Source organism: Triturus cristatus, chromosome 7, assembly GCF_964204655.1.
Source record: "Triturus cristatus chromosome 7, aTriCri1.1, whole genome shotgun sequence".
Taxonomy (NCBI): domain Eukaryota; kingdom Metazoa; phylum Chordata; class Amphibia; order Caudata; family Salamandridae; genus Triturus; species Triturus cristatus.
Window position 1 is genome coordinate 326,990,340 of NC_140590.1, and position 17,258 is coordinate 327,007,597.

At 43.5% G+C, this 17,258-nt stretch overlaps 1 protein-coding gene across 1 annotated transcript in view; it reads left to right on the forward strand.

Moving 5' to 3' along the window:
• The window catches only part of LOC146809588 (uncharacterized), a 197,918-nt gene extending 186,403 nt beyond the window's left edge, over positions 1 to 11,515 (forward strand). The window contains exon 5 of the mRNA XM_085614358.1: positions 10,297 to 11,515. Coding sequence (XP_085470484.1) covers positions 10,297 to 10,421 — 125 coding nt within the window. The 3' untranslated portion in view covers positions 10,422 to 11,515. The remainder of the gene's footprint in view (positions 1 to 10,296) is intronic.
• Positions 11,516 to 17,258: the final 5,743 nt, after the last annotated feature.

Below are 17,258 nucleotides of genomic sequence, written 5' to 3' on the forward strand. Positions count from 1 at the left end.
TATTCTATGAGGGCTCAGGTCAGTGAAAGGAAATCTCCTCCCCCCAACTCTCTATTCAATGCAGGTCTTATTCAGCCCAGCCCTGAACCATCAGACTGCTGAAGCCAATGCCCTCTCCCGCCCCCTGTCACTCACAAACCAGACATGGAATACACAAAAGTAGCAGAGGCATGCTGGATAGTTAGGCAAGAAAATACCTACTTTCTAAAAGTGGTATTTTCAAACACAGAATGTAAAAAGCACCCTCACTGAAAGATGTATTTTAACATTCTGAGTTCAGGCATACTAAACTCGGATTTCTACCTAGTTCCCTGGGTCAGTTAGGATTCTAAGATGTTATAATCAAACTGCCCATTCTGGCCTATGGGGACAGGTAGCCTTGCGATAGTGAAAAACAAAATTGGCTGTAGTTCACATGCCACACACATCAGGGCATGTCCTACCTTTTACATACAATGCACCCTGCCCATGGGGGTACCTTGGGCCTACCTTATGAGAGACTAATATGTAGAAAAGGGTAGGTTTAGGGACTGCCAAGTGTGCGCACTTGCCAAGTCGACATGGCATTCCCAGGCAATGGCAGGCCTGAGCCATATTTTACAAGCTGCTTCTGTGGGTGGCACAACCAGTGCTGTAAGTCCACAGCAGCATTTGATTTACAGGCCCTGGGCACATATGGTGCACTGTACTAGGGTCTGACAAGTAAATCAAATAAGCCAATCATGGAGTCACTAATCCATTCCAACAATTTACAATAGGGAGCACTTGCACTTTGGTACTGAATAGCAGTGGCAAAGTGCTCAAAGCATCTAGACCAGCAAAAAAAAAAAGTAAAAACACAGGAGGCAACAGCAAAAAAATGGAAAGGATACCCACGCCAATGGTGCCAGGTCTAACACATGGTGTTGCAAGGGCAAATTAATCCTTAACTCCAGCCGCGGTCGGTAGTAGGAGTAACTGCAGAGCGGTGACGTGGGGAGGGGGAGGGGCAGGGTGGGGGGTTGTAAACTATGGATTACACAGGTTTACAGGTAAGTTAACATATAAATTAATGAAACGAATTTCGTTGCGTGCACTGCATCGCATTTGGGGATGCAGTGCACGCAACGAAATTCGTTTTTTAGCTTACCTGTAAACCTCCGTAACCCATAGATTACTACCCCCCACCCCGCCCCTCCCCCTCCCCACGTCACCGCCCTGCAGTTATTCCTACAACCGACCGCGGCTGCTTAACTCAGATTCTGTAAGCAACACAAGGCCACCTTGCATGGCCCTGCATTGCTTGGTAAATCTGGAGTAATGCGAGGGAATGCAAGTCACTGGCTTGCATTGCTGTGCCCTATGAAGGCGTTCCTTGGATGGAGAGTGGATGTTACCACGCATGCACCCATGAATTTTTTAGCATTCCCAGATTTACCAAGTCTGGTAAACCAGGGAATGTTTCAAAAGACTACGGCTTTCCTTTGAAGGTGCAATAAGAATAAATATCTTAATTTTCCCTAATTATTTCATCTTTCTGCATTCTGCAGCACACTTACAAAGCTTTGCTCCTCCTATGCGTGTGTTTGGAAGATTTCAAGTTCCGTAAGCCACTTTCTGTATGGCGAATGTTCATTTCCTACTGCCAGAAAGCCACCAATTGTTACAGTCTTATTTAGAAAAATCCTCTCCCAATATGATATGGGATTTGCAGAGTTCAATGATGGGGCTGTTGAGGTGGGAGAGAATGGAGGAGTTGTCACTTTTAGGAGCGTAGACATAGCCCACGCTGAACACCATAGTGCCAGTCCAAGCTTGCAAACACATATTGTCCCTCATTGTCTGACCAGTTTTCTAGAAAATTACATGGAAGGGATTTGCGAATGAGAATGGCCACCCCACATTTTTTGGAGCTAGGCATGGTGTCACTGAGTACAGTAGGGGCATGACTGGTTGATGTCTGGCAGCTTTAGAGGACTCATCCCACCAGTCCAATGATTTTCTATGCCTCCCTTGCTGAAAGCTGTGTCTCTTGGAAACGGGCTAATGTCAGTGCTCAGATCTTTTCCTGTTCAATATGAGTCCAGCACATTAACTTTGAGCATGATGAAAGTAAGGGGGTGGTGGGCTATGGTAGTTGCCATTAGCTGGTGAAGTATACAGCAGGAAGAAGGAAGGCAAGTGTATTTTGGTAGTGGACTGTAGTGGTGGTGTCACAGTCCCAATGAGTAGGAGGTGGGGAAGGGAGTGTGCAGGGTCAAGGACATGGGGAGAAGGGAGGGAGAGCACAGGATTTGTGGGTGCTGTGGGTGCACATGAATGGCGCAGGTGAAGGAGAGCCTGAACCCCAACATTGTCTAAGGGCATGTGCGGAGGTAGGTGGTTGAGGGGGATTTGGCACAGGGAGGTTAAGACAATAAGGATGCAGAACAGACAAAGTAAAAAAAGAGTGGTAAGGGTGTGAGTAGTAAATGTATGTTCAGATGGTGTTACATTATCTGTTTCTTGTGGGTTGATACCCCTCTGGGAGACATCGGGTGGCATGGGGTACTCATGATGGTCAAGCACTTAAGAGATAAGTATAGTCAGTGTGCTATGACTGGGGGAGAGAGGAGAGAAAATGATACAGTGGGTGCCAAGGGGCCAGTGGCAGCTCGCACAGGTAAACACAGTGGGGTGGTGAGGTGGGGCGGGGGCAGGGCAGGGTGCAGGATAGTGGAATTCAACAAACAGGATAGTGAGAAGTAAATAAATAAAACCACTTACCTTGTCGGCGATGCAGCGAACGCAACATAAGTGGTATTATTTGTTTACTTTTTACTATCTTGTTGTATGTTGAATTCCACTACCCTCTACCCCGCTCTGCTCCTGCCTCACCTCACTGCCCAACTGCGCTTAACTGTGTGAGCCGTGACTGCAAAGGGGTATCGGCACATTAGTTTATTAGCAACGCCAGACCAACTAGACAGATGGCAGACGAGAAACTGTCAATGTATGATGATGTATAGAGGCCATTCAGAAAGATGGGGAAGAGAGGAGTGCTTCCAACCCGAGGTAGGTGAACAAGTGCAACAACAGAGACGTGAGTAAGTATAGCAACTTTACCAGAACCGTGGCCATAATCTTGTATAATAAGAAGGGTTTGGGCATGATGTAGAAAACAGTCTGAGGAAGTCTGGTGGAGCATACAGTAGAGGAGTATGTAGTAGAACAAATGCAAGGACCCTCTGAATTTCCAGGTGGGGCTAAAGGACAGACCAGTGATGCATGACATAAGATCCAAGAGGATCGTGTTGGTGTCATGCATTCTAGGCATTCTGGTATTCCGTAATAGCAGATGTTCAGGTGGAGCAACCAGTCTTCAAGGTCAACTTATATTTGTGGGATTGTTGTCCAGTCCCAGGTGCCCCAATCAGTCTTCTGCGTTGACTTGCTACCCGTCCACTATATCCTCTCGGGCTTCAAAAAAGCTTATGGTGTCCTTTATGGTCTTGACTTCTTCTTAAGATCAGTTATCTTCAGGTCTATGAAAGCCAGCTGTAGGAGGTAAGTTTCTTGAGGATGGCGTCTAGGGGTTTTTCCAGTGATGGTGATGCAGAGGCCAACTTCTTCCCACTCCCCCACTACACCCTTGAAGAGTAGCTGGTGAGAGGATTTACAAGAGAATAGTGTGCTAGGAGCCGGGTTCAGTAAAAGATGTAAAGAAGGCAAGGCCCAGGTACACAGTGATGTGAGGCAGGTGAGAGAAAGCAATCACTGTCCAGTCCAAGGTATGGTTAGTAGGCCTGGGCAAAAATTTCGTTCCGTTCGCGGAAATTGCGATAATTTGACATTTTTGCGTTCCGCGGAGAGCGCGAAAATGTCAAAAATTCCGGTTTCCGCAGCTTGGCGATAATTTGTTTCTTGCTCGCGCTGTAAAATGATACATTCTCGCGCGCGCGCGATCGCCTTACCTGAATCCCTGCGTTCGCCGACAAGTTTTCTTGATCCGGTCGCGTTCTCCATGAGATGTTGTATTGTTTTTAGCCATTTGCGCTGTCTCGCGACAGTTCGCGCCCGCAGTGACGTCATGCGTCGCGCGATCACGTCTTTCTTCTCGCGATCATGCACCGCGAGAACAACTCAAAACAAGATGGCCGCGCCCGCAAGCAACCACATGGGTAAGTTGGCGACCCGCAACCATGCAGAAAATCTCGCGAACATGCCGGAAAAAAACTTCCGCATCTTCGCGATATTTCTGCTTGTTTGCGATAATTTTAAACATTCTCGCGATAATTTGCGAAGGTTAATTCCGCAAATTCCGCCCACCCCTAATGGTTAGACAGTTTATCTGCCTGACAGGCCGCCACTGCAGGGAAGTGTGAATCGGCCAGGCCAAGACATGTAGTGTAGTAGCGTCAACAAATAAAGGTGCATCATCTCAGGTCCTGATACTCTAGGCATTTGGCCTATAAAAGAAAGGCAGGGAGGAGATCAACAATGGGCTGGGCTGAATCCCTTCCATGAGCAAGGGAACCAGTAATTGGCGATAGTGTCAAAGTTCCAACTGTCTCTGGAAGGTGTGGGGGCAAACCTGTAGACCAGGATCGAGGTAGTGGAGATGATCTTTTGAAGAGATGCCCAAGAAAATTGTGGAGGGATGGCCTGACTTCAACAAGGCCCAGAAAAATCCAGGTTGCACTGTGGTTCGGATATTAGAGCAGCTCCGCTGTGGTGAAAAGAATCGTGCCCCCAAAGGAGCCCCTTGCATTGACTTGTATGGTTCACCTGTGATAGACTGCTGAAGCCAAAGGGCATAGTCGAGCTGTGATGGGCCATGGAGACACTAGTCCTGCCAGCTCCAATCAACATTATGGGATGTTGTTAAGAGGCACCGGGAGCAGTTACAGATGCCCAGCAGGCCCAGCAGGCAGCAGGCAGCAGACTCTGTCCGAGCAGGATAGGGAGAAGGGGCAGTAGTGCCCTCCAGTGCTTCAAGGCTTCAGGGACATAGTGGCTGAGGAGGTTGTCCGAGCCTGTGATATGGCTCAAAGCATGTACAGATGCCTGCAAGGCATGTTCCCATTGGAGGAGTTAGCAGGGACGGCTGGGTGTAGAATAAGGGACCATGTTGTTCTCCGAGTCATCCGGAGCCACACAGAGTGGAGCAATCTACAACTGTAGAGCGACTCTGTCCCACTGAATCAATATTAATCCAGAGAAATGCTTTTCATAATATTTGTTGTTGTCCTGCCTGTTGGGAAAAGAGATGATACAAAAGTAGATGGAAAACTATATAATTCTTTCTGTCCCTGCAATTCCTACCTTTCTGCTGTGACTAAATGGCCATCATACAGTACATCCCAAGGGAATACACCACACAAGATGAATACTCTTCAAAATAATGGGATGCTACAGTCTATAGTAAGTGGCAGGTGGTCAGGATGGGGATTATACAGCTTTCCTAACACCCGTGGTCAACTCTTGTGAGAACAGTGAGCTACATACTCACCATGGCAGGTTCTGTAATTCACTACTGGACACAGACTCAACAGACAGCCAGCAATAATACCAAGAAAAGAACCAATACCTACATTGTCATCATGTGTGTGTGTTCTCAACTGTTTTAGAGGACTGGTTTTCCCAGGTGATTCCATAAATGTAGGGAAGGCTGTGCGACTTCTCTAGGGTGCAAAGGCCAGTAAGTCTCCACCAAATTTCATGTTGGAGCCACAGGGACCTCAGGAGTGCATTGTTCTTGCTGTACTACCCGCAGAAAGAAAGATGGTTCATATTTATTCTCACTTTGCAACACTGGCAGCCTAGAGGATAGCAGAATGATGAACCACAAGGATGTATTTTTTTTGTGAACTCACACTGAGTTAGCATAAAAAATATAAAAATGAAAATAAAAGAGTTGTATTTTCTGTCATGAATGAGGTACAGATCATTACAACATTTGCACAAAAACAAGTGAGCATTCTTGGGTTTTGGAATTCAGTTGAATTAACATGTAAAGTGTTCAAGATTTAGTGTAAAAGTAAAAAGGCTAACAAAGATTTCAAAAACATTAAACAAATAAAATGATTCCTTAGATAACCTCCCTAAAATAAGGTGGGTGATTGCTATTTATTGTTGACAATGTACAGATTAAATTATTACCTATCAGTCAGGCCGACAGTGCCCTTTTCTATGCAGTGCTCTTAATTCCCACCATTCACACCTTTTGTGACAGTTTTTAACAACTACCAGTGTGTGTATTAGTGGCTGATCTGAGATCTTGGGAACTTTGGACCAGGATGGGCATGATTTCTTTCCTAGATGGAGAAAATATTGGAGGTGGGATAGTCATACTGGACAAAACATCCTATCAGGCTGAGTGTAGGAGACTCCTCGAAGATCGTAGCAATTACAAACCCCTCACCTCGGACCCGACTGTTGCACTGAAACAAGAAATTTCCAATCTTGTCAACAGCGCTGAGGAAAGAGGGGATATTTGCAAACAGGAGGCGAATTTCCTAACCACTAACGAGGGTAAAATACCTTACTTTTATGTACTTCCTAAGATGCACAAAAATAAATCTCCCCCACCAGGCAGACCCATCGTATCAGGGATAGGCTCTGTCCTCCAACCCCTCTCTGAAATATAGTGACTTCTTCTTCAAACCTATGATACAGAAGACATCCACATATCTGAGAGACACCAAAGATGTCCTCAATGTATTAAAAGACATCGAGACCAATGAAGAAACCATCCTTGTCAGTTTCGACATAGAAAGCCTCTATACTAATATTCCTCAAGAGGCTACATTGGCAGTCTTAGAAAAAGCCCTGGATAACGCCGTTTGGGACCATAATGTCCCAAGAGATTTTGTCCTCAAATGCGCAGAACTCGCCCTAATGAGGAATTATTTTGAATTTGAAGGTCAACTTTACCTTCAAATAGGAGGCACATCTATGGGGAGCATTTTTGCCCCGAGTGTAGCGGGCCTCTATGTTTTTGATTTTGAGGAACAATTTATTCTCGGGAATAACAGACCCTTCTCCAAGTACCTCAAACTCTGGCGAAGGTATATAGATGATGTACTGGCAATCTGGCATGGCCCAATGACAACATTGCAAGATTTCATCATGTGGCTCAACACCTGTGACCCCCATCTAAAATTCACACACAGCAGTGATAAAACCACTATGATATTTTTAGATGTGAAAATCCGCAATGAAAATAACAAACTTGAAACAAAAACTTATACCAAGCCAACATCCAAAAACAATTTACTACAATATGATAGTTTTCACCCGAGAACACTGGAAGAAAATCTACCCTATGGCCAGTTCCTTCGATTAAGAAGGAACTGTAGTAAATTGACAGACTACAAAACACAGGCCTCTATTCTCTCCAGAAAGCTCTTAGAAAGAGGCTACCCTCAGCGTATTTTGGACAAGGGCCAAAAATGGGCGAGAAACCAACCTCGAGATGCCCTGTTAGAAGAAACCAGTAGACCGATACAGAAACCACCCCTCACCTGTGTGACAACCTATAACACTATGTCAAATCAGGTGACGAACACCATCAGAAAAAGATGGTCAATCCTAAACACTGGCAATCTGCAATGGGAGAAGCCTTTATTCTCACACAAACGAGCGAGAAGTCTAAAGGACTGACTGGTTAACACTCGACCGAAGAAAATCACTGCAGTTGATGCAGCTACAGTCCTGAGCGTTTGGGGACTACCAAAAGTTACAGGTCACTATCCCTGTGGGAACTGCTCAGTATGTCACCGCACTACACACACCAAAACACTGACACTCGAAAACAATAAGATCTGGACACAAAGAAACCATACCAATTGTAACAGTTGCAATGTAGTCTACCTCATAACATGCCCCTGTAATCGGCGTTATGTAGGCATGACCACTCGTAAAGTTAAACAACGCATAACAGAGCATCGTAGCACTATCCGATGCAAGAAAGCGACTACTAAATTGACTGAACATTTTATCAGCAATAACCACACTCCAAATGACATGACTTGGACTGTCATTGAATCTGTTGAAAGTCAGAATACACTCTTTGAAAAGGAACAACGATGGGTGTACCGTCTGTCAACCCACATAACAGGGCTGAACGACAATATACCATGGAATTCGGTACTCAGTGGATGAATCTGATCCCTGTTATCTCTTCTTCTCAGTTCATTGTTATAACACACACCAAGGTTTCAATCAGAATCCAATGTTACTTATTTCTCTGCAATATATCTCTTTACTGCAGAACCCTTATTATTTACACGAAAAACTGAATTTTATGCTGAGCCCTATGACTCAGCTAAAATCTCTGGAAAAACACCTCTTTATTGCAGAACTCTTATCACCCTCACGAAATACTGAATTTTACCTTGATCCCCATGACCCAATGAAACCACACCCCCAGTCACAAGGGTGGAAGCATTTTCTCTTAAATACCGACCGTGACAGCCACAGCTCCAGCATTCAGTAACTGTGGGACCCCAAAGTAGGTGTGTAAACGGGCGTACCGGTGAGAGAACGTAAGTGTATCCTTATCCCAACTATAGAAGGGCCTTACGAGATCAAGGTAAGACAAATCATGCTGAAAATCTCTTTTCCTTCTCTATCACAGCAATGGTTCAGAGCCCACGCTCCCCACGGGAACCATGAGGCTTTATATTTAGCCTTTTTAACGTGAGTCCTTGAGCTCTCCTTATTTGTCTGTTTGTCTCTGTCTGTACTTCTACCAATATACGCGCACTGCACTAGAAATGTTTGATAGCAGTGTGAATCATCACGTATGCCTTTCTTGTATTGCCAGTAGACAGGCACAATTAATGCACGTGATGCGAGAATATTAATAATGATTAATTTTTTTCGCCAGATCTACAATGCATGCCCTATACATGGATTGAGGCATGCAATAAATACCCTCAATAATCTGCAATAGATTGAATGCAACGACTCACATTTCATATTGCATACCATAATAAGTGAGCATGGAGAGTTAATAGGAATAAGTCCAATAGAAAGTTTCTCTTTTTCGGATTTTACTTTTACAGATCCGAATCATCCTTCAAGAACGGCTTGAAGGCACAACAAACTACTCTCTAATAAAGGTGGAGTACACAGAGGTTCAGGGTGTGGGTGCACCTTAGCGAGTGCAGACCCCCCGTTCCTCAAATAAATTCCTGGTCCTGACAAAAACCTAAGAATTACTAGAAAGGTTGAAACATGTTGACCACACACACATACCAACACTGATATCACTGGCCATTAATACCAGTTGCGATATCTATTCACAGTTTTTAATTGTGCCAACTGACTTCATATTAAATTATTAGGAAGATCACCGCTGACACTTTTAAATATCACTTTTATTTTTCCTCACTCACGATTTCACTCACCCATATACACGAAAACCCGCTCCGCTGGAATTCCAGGCGTCGAAGCACACCCTGACGGCATTCGGTGGTCAGGGTGGGACCCAGATGATGAAGCATGTCACCAACCAGGGGGCATGTTAACAAGGGCCGGCGATAAATATCGCAAAGCGCGCTTAGTGCCTGCATATTTATCGCCGGCTATCTCTGGAATTTATCAGCCGGTTTGCGCGTTATTAACAACGCGCATCGCCGAGGCGATAAAAATTCCAGAGATAGTTGGGATATCGCCGTTTTCCATGGTGGAAAACGGCGATATCCTAGATGATAGGGCCTGTGGTCTTAGCCACAAAATCCACCCCCCCATGTTAAGTATGCCTTAGTCAGGAATTTAACAGACGTTAAATTCCTGCGTTAAGGCATACTTAACGCGATTTTAAAAATCGCTACCCTCCCTTGTTAATATCGCGAAGCTGCCTTCGCGATATTTTCCCATGGGAGTCTTGTCAGGCACGCCTCCTTTGCATCTCAATAGCGATGCGATCGGAGGCGTGCTGCAAACGGGCGCTAAGTCAGCAAGACACGCGATAGCGTGTCTTTGCTGATAAGGCGATGAAATTATCGCAGCTTTTCGCCCGAAAACGGACGCAAAAGCGGCGATAATTTCATATCGCCGCCTTGTTAATATGCCCCCAGGTTGGTGAGTGATGGGTCTTTTTCCAAATAGGAAATTCTTTTGCTCTGAATTATTCCTTTCTCTATCTCTCCCCCTTCTTTTCGATTGAATCTCTTTCGACTGAATCTTTGTCCCTCCTTTGTTATATACTCATATCCAGACCGGGGGTTCGGGATTCTCATTACCCTCACTCTCTCTATTGTTTTTCTGAAAATATTTATGTAGCAGCATTGCTAATGAGTGATTATTGTCTGTGTGTTTTTTTCATAGGTGACACTTTGAAACCGTATAACCTGAAAGCATGTGCTACTCCAGATTTCTGTGAATTACTCTATCTAGTGGCGACCCAAGTCTATAGTTATGAATTACTGTGTGTACCTGCCAAGAAGCTGTGAGGACATTATTCACACCTCTATACAGCCCACCCGCCTTAGCAATAGTCATTAGAAACATTCCTAAGGCTCTACCAGTACCTGCCATGAAGAGGAACAATGTAAGAATGAAGCAGAAGTACTTATGTCAGCCTCCCTGGGACAATGAATACAAGGAAGCAATGTGCATAGCACTGTTTATGCAGCCATGTTGTTTATGTACCACCGGCCTTTATATTCAGCCACGTATAGCACCTGGTCGCCTAAGAGTGAATACTCTCCTTGGTGCATTGAGCAATTGAAGCCCTGCCACTGCAACCACCCAAAGATACTGGCTTGGGATCAGATAAGATGCTCCTTCTGATGGGATACTAATGCTAATTTAATTTGTAACCATGGAGGAAACTGAATGTTACTGTTATCTCTCCATTTGAAATAACATCACCTGAATTATGATGGTATTGTCAATGCATATCCTGCCAATAAATATAAATGCAGATTACATATCAACTACCTGTATTGATGTGTGATACACAAAGAGTACAACACACTGCTTCATGCTCAAACACTGGTTGATTTTTGAATTTCTAACTCCTTCAGTTTTATAACTTCCTTTCCACCAGTAAGCGCAGTTCGATTGTAAACAAATATGTACCAGAACTAGATAGAAAAGGTTTACCCTCCCTTCTGAGAAGCAGCTGAAAGTTTTGGATCAAGATATTGATTATCAGCCAATGGGCACTGTTTTTGAGTTCATCCTTCTTCGTCTCCACATTGAATGTCATCAGTGACCACTCTCAGGAGAGTCCCAACTATCTAACCAGCTTCTGTCAATGAGACCTTACCATGAATTCCTGGACATTCCTGCTGTGTTCCTCTTTCTTAACCTTGGAGGTGACCACCTCTTTGAATATCAGATCATAGAAAATATCTACCACATTGTGTTGATGATGTCAAAACAGAAGAACGCAGAGTTATGAGTTTATATTCTCAATTGTAATGCTCTCTGTAATCCTGGATTTGATCTGCTTTGTTCTATAGCAAAACCCATAGCATAAAAAGTATTCACCTGCTTTATACTTTATACTGAATGAATGAATAAACTTTAGTTAATACTGCTGCTTCTACTGTAGGTCTGTGTTTTTATGGATAGATATTGCTTGAGTTTTCAATAAGAGAGGCGATGTAAAAGGAATTATGGTATAGACACCTATATAGAAGATTTTATGTTAAAGACAGGATGAAATATCAATGCTATTAATGCTATGCCCGCAATGGAATGAAGACCAGAGTCATATATGAGACCACTGATGGAACCGTCATTGACATCAAACCACAAGGGATGCCATGAATGCCATCACTATGAAGTCTAATGGAGGATGAGTTGCAACAAAGTGAAGTTCAAGACTGTCTCTCAAGTAAATGGTGGACTTTAGGTTTGCCATGAACTTGACTCAATGAAAGTCTAAGCAATCCTTGGAGTTTGCAACAAGTGAGTCCCAGTTTGGAATTCTGGGTCTACAGTTAGCTGATTAAGCCTTAACGTTTTGATACTGGTCCCCTAATTAAGTCTTTAAAACATATCTTAAATATCTTAAATCTCATCATCATGATTTAGGATAAAATAAGAATTTACTAGCTCTGATGGTGACCCAGATGTCTCATAACAATGTTCTCATATATATTGGGGAAGGAGCCTCCCTTAGGTTTCAGAATCTTCAATCAACAGGAAGGTGAGAAAATAATACTAAATATAATTTGAATAAGAATATAAACTATCCCTGCAAGCTATTCCACTATTCCACTATGACCTCTAGCTGACCTTTGATACTGTTGATGAACTTTTCTTCTCACATTGGCAGTTGTTTAAAGGAAATCCTCATGTCCTTTCAACCCAATATGCATCAATTTATTCAAATGGACTCTAGATTATCAGTCCTCACTGTCATATATGGAGCACTCCTCGGGCTACATTAACACACAATGGTATTTAATCTGATCATGGAGGCCTTAGAGTATTACTGTCCACCATATTATTTGTACTATAGCACGAGATAACATCAGCAGCTGATATAAGATATTACCCGAGCCATTGTTTCATTGTGGAAATACGCAGTTATAACAGATTTCTACCAACTCTAAAACATAATTTGTGGAAAATTAGCAACACTTTGCAGACTTTCTGAACTACATGCAGCAATAGCCTTCCCTCTCTACAAGAGCCAAGTCCCTTGGTCTGTATATCTACCCAAGCCTTTCCTTCAAGAGGCAGATAAGAAGCTCCAAGCTGGGTGGTGCCACTTGGTCTCATGCACTACATCAAATATATCTTCTCAATAAATACTTTCATGTGAAAACATCACAATCTTATGCACACTGGTTTCTTGTTCCTACAATTACTGATCTAAAATATGGAGACCTATCTGATAACTCTCCCCTAGTCCCCAACACACAGTTGACAATCTACATTGGTTCCCTTTTCTGATGTGCATAAAATGTGCATCTCTATGTTTTTTCTCATCCATACAAACAAACCAAACTCCTGGCTGAAAAAAGGCACCTTATATGGCATAATCTTTCCCACCTGCAGCATACTCTGCTTCTACTGGAGATTCACAAAGCAAATGAAGAGTACAAATAGTTCTATTTCCTTTACTTCTGTTCTTTTTCCTATGGTTTTTGGAGGTGAATAGATTGATCTATACCGATGTTGCCCAAGGCCACATTTCAAATCACGGATCCTGGAAGTCAGATTCTGCTCTTACATCTTGAAAATCACATGCAGTGATAGATGGGCTGAACTGCATCAACGCATCTGTTACCTTGTGATATTGTCCCAGCTGATGAAGCCCCACAGCTGGAGAGGACTAGGGTGGAATTTGCATCGCGTGTCCTCTGCAAGAGAATCATCAGTCATGAGGAGGTGCTGTTAAAAATAGAGATTAGAGTGACAAGGATGGTACCTCTTTGCTTTGCAACTATACACTGCAACAAGCACACTGGTAGATGGAGTGTCCACAGTGAGGGGGGATATTTGTTGCTTGATTGTGAAGTTCACAATTGTTCACATTGACAAAGGAGATTGAGACGTAGCAGCAGAATATAAAGGTGAACAGGGGTAAAAATCAAATATTCAGCAAAAGTCAAGGAATATATGTCTACAGTGATCTATGTTATTTTTCTAATTGTAGTAGACTCAAAGATAGTGGCCTAAGCGATCAGGGCTATAGGTGGTAATGCTTCTAAAGTATTGTTAATGGTCACAAAAGCAGAGACAATTAGATTCAAATAATAAAAAGGAGAGTGTCCTGTCACGGCTCGCATCGTTGTTGAAGCACCGCACATCGCCGGAGAAGAGGATCGACGTTGCAGCAGACGCCGCTGCATCACCGGGAAGCTTGTCACAGGGCCTGTCGCGGTCCGCATCGTATCGCACCAAGAAGAAGACAACATCTTTATTTCTTTGCACCAAAATCTTCATTGCATCAAAGCGTTGCTCGCCGCATCACCACGGAAGCTCAGTAAGTAACCGATGCATCACCTCCCCTCGCAGAGAAGAACCAACGCATCACCGTCCCCTACGCAGCAGTAGGGAACCGACGCATCACTGTTCTTGCGTGTAAGGAACCGACGCATCACCTTCCCTGCAACACTTTTGTTGTATTGCGTTACGCATTTTCAGGTACATTGTCTCAAAGTGTTGCATTTTACATCCAAGAGAGAACTAAGCTAATTCTACCATTTTAAGTACAGTATTGTGGATTTTTGTTAATTGTGGTCTTGTGTTAAATCTATATAAAAGATACTTATTTTTAATATACAACTTGTGTAGTGTCCATCTGTAGTGTTGTCACTTGGTTACTGTATGTGTTCACAGATGCTTTACACACTGCCTCTGAGATAAGCCTGTCTGCTTGTGCCAAGCTACCAAGGGGTAAGCAGGGGTTATTTTAGGAGTGTACCCCCTTACCCTGACTAGACGCAAGGGTCCCTATTTGTTACAAGTACCTACCTGTGCCAACTAGAGACCCCCAAATCTAACAGTGACTTACAGAATAAAAGACATTACACCTTACACTGTCCAGGAGATGAACACTAGTGGAATTCCTCTGACTATCTCTACTCTCTCGGTCCTTCAGAGGAAGTTTTCCAACATTAGTGCAAATGAGGGCTCTGTCATATGAAAATGTAAGGTCTGCTTATCTCTAAATAAAGTTGACGGATCAAGAGTTTGGCGGCACACTCTTTTCACTAAACTCTATTTCAGACCCCATGTTTTCATGGGTTGCCTGATGTTGTCTAACCTCCGTGCTATTTTAAGTTCAACCATCTACATGACTGTTTGGTTTCTACAGGCCTATCTGAGTTCCATGTGTGAAAATCAATGAGCAGTTCCATGTCAGAGATAATTTACCTTGGCTCTAGACCCCAAAATCATTCATACCTTTAGCTTTGTTGGCATGATCTTCAATTTTGTGTTATGGTGCCACTAAATGGATTCTGTACCTAGGTATTACACCTGCCTTTTACCTGCGCCAGTCCAATTGAGTCAATGTCTTGTCTTATACTCAGACGGCAAGCATTCTAAAACCACTATTGTTACTCCTATGCTATTCCATAGCTATATACGGTACATTTGTACATGTGCACATAACAAATAAGACAGATCGAGAATCCACTGACCTGGGAGAGTTAAGGTGCTGTTTTGAATTTTAAACTAGCATTGCTTGGGGAGTTATGGGGGGATCTGCTGCTGCTCCTGTGTGGCCCCCAACACAAAACCAATGATCCTGCAGTGCTCCTAGGCCCCTTCCAACATAACAGGCCAGGTAGTACTCAGGGATGCTCCTTTGTCCTCAGGTCTATTTTGAGAAAGTAGATAATAATCTTGGGAGCTCAGTCACCACCCTCGCCCTTGAGGAATAATAAACTATCCTGTTAGGGTTGGCTGTAAACGTCACTAAATTAACCAGAGTTCAACCCCCAGATAGCAATGGCACAGAGCAGACAGACTTAACTTAGGGAAATTTATAAAGAACGTGTGTGGTACCGAAAAAGTAATAAAGTCGAAACACCAAACAATGAAAATCCCAATTTAAATTAGAAAAATCAAGCACATTTTAAAGAGAAAAACGTCAACAAAAGGACCAACATCCAATAAGGGAAGCCAGATGAAAGAGTTTTTAAAACTTTAAGGAAAAATAGTGGCAATTATATCCCACAGTACACCGAGACCTACGCACACTTCAATGCTTTAAAGCTGACCAACATAGATCTTAAAGTTGGACACACCAGCAAGACAGCCCGGTTTAGGTTTCTCCCTTCTGTCTTAGTATGCAAAATGGAAGTGACAATCACTCAGTGGGGCAAGGCTTCAGGCTTTACCAGGGAATGGCTCACTAAAGTCGGATAGGCAATGAGTGAGTCTGAATGAAACTGTTGGTTTTGAAAGGAAAAGCCACATTTCAAGTCAAGAGAGGTTGCTTCATGTTATCTTTGGCCCCTCTGCTTTGACCCGAGTTCTACTTTGGGACAATGGGGCATATTTATAATAGTTTGGCATCATCCTTGAGCCACAAAAAGGGCTGCAAAGGTGACGAATAACCTAGAATGACATTTACCAAGTTACGCAATGTCACAGTGCGTGGCCATTTGTGGCTTGGTAAATGCGGAGTAACGTTCCCCTGTGCTACTCTGCCCCAGGGAGGTGTTCCATGGGTAGAGTGTGGGTTTTCTCTTGCATCTATCTATAGATTTTGGTGCATTTCCATATTCCTCATTAGTGGTAGACCTGTGGCTTGTTTTTTTCAGGAAGATATCCCTTCCTGTACATAAACCATCCTGACTACAATGCAGACATCCAAACACCACGGTGCAAGGGTGCCTTCATTGGAGCTAGGCAGTAGTTTGTGCACGAGCTCAGGGAGAGAGCAGGAATATGGTTAATTGCTGCGTTGTGTGAATATTTGATAAAAATGCCCCAATGTCTCTTTTTTGGAGGTCTAATTCCTCTAGCGGGGAATTGTGGCCATCTGACCTCTAATAAGTTTCTTTTACTTGAGGTGGATATACTATTGGGGGGAAGCTCCAAGCGGCACACAGCAGTTTCTTTAGCCCAGGGAGGGTGCACCAGATTCACTGCAGTGGTTAATACATGTCACCTAGAGGTCCTTTTTTCTTCAGCTCTTTACATAATGATCCCCGATTTCAGTAGAAGTTCTTAGGACTTTTACAAAATGATTTTGCCAATGCTTTGCATGTTTAGGGCAAGCCCAGGGAAACGACAAAGGATTTTTCAATTTGTTGTGTCCCTGTAGCCACACAGGACTTGCCCTTCAGAGCTCCTCTGAGGTCACAGCAAACATGTCCAGTCAGCTTCTGTTCTTTTGCAGATAGAAAACACATTCATGGCTGACACTATCTAGTGGGTGGGGGCTACTCCCGGCTCCTCCGTAACCAATTAGGATACAAGTTCACAGGCGCAAACCTAGAAACATTTTCTGCAGTTTCTTTTACCGGGTTGCAAATATTTCTCTCTTGTGCAGAGCCTGTGTGCCTGCCCAGATATTCGGTCAGGAAAATGAGCAGTCTCTCTTTCTTGTCACTCAGACTGGTTCTGTGGGTAGCTCTTCTCCCACTGGGTTTAATGCATACCTGATCCTGGCCTGGCAATAGTTTTTACACCTGATTTTTGTGAGGCACTGGCTAGATGACAGCTGGAGTAATACTGCAAATTAGTCTTCATGAGCTTCAGGCAGGGAAAAGTTAATTAAAAAATAAGGTTCCTATCTGTTTATTAAGAATCCACCATCAACAATCATTTGGAGTTTTAATAAATATAAAATGGCTTTGAGTGACTAT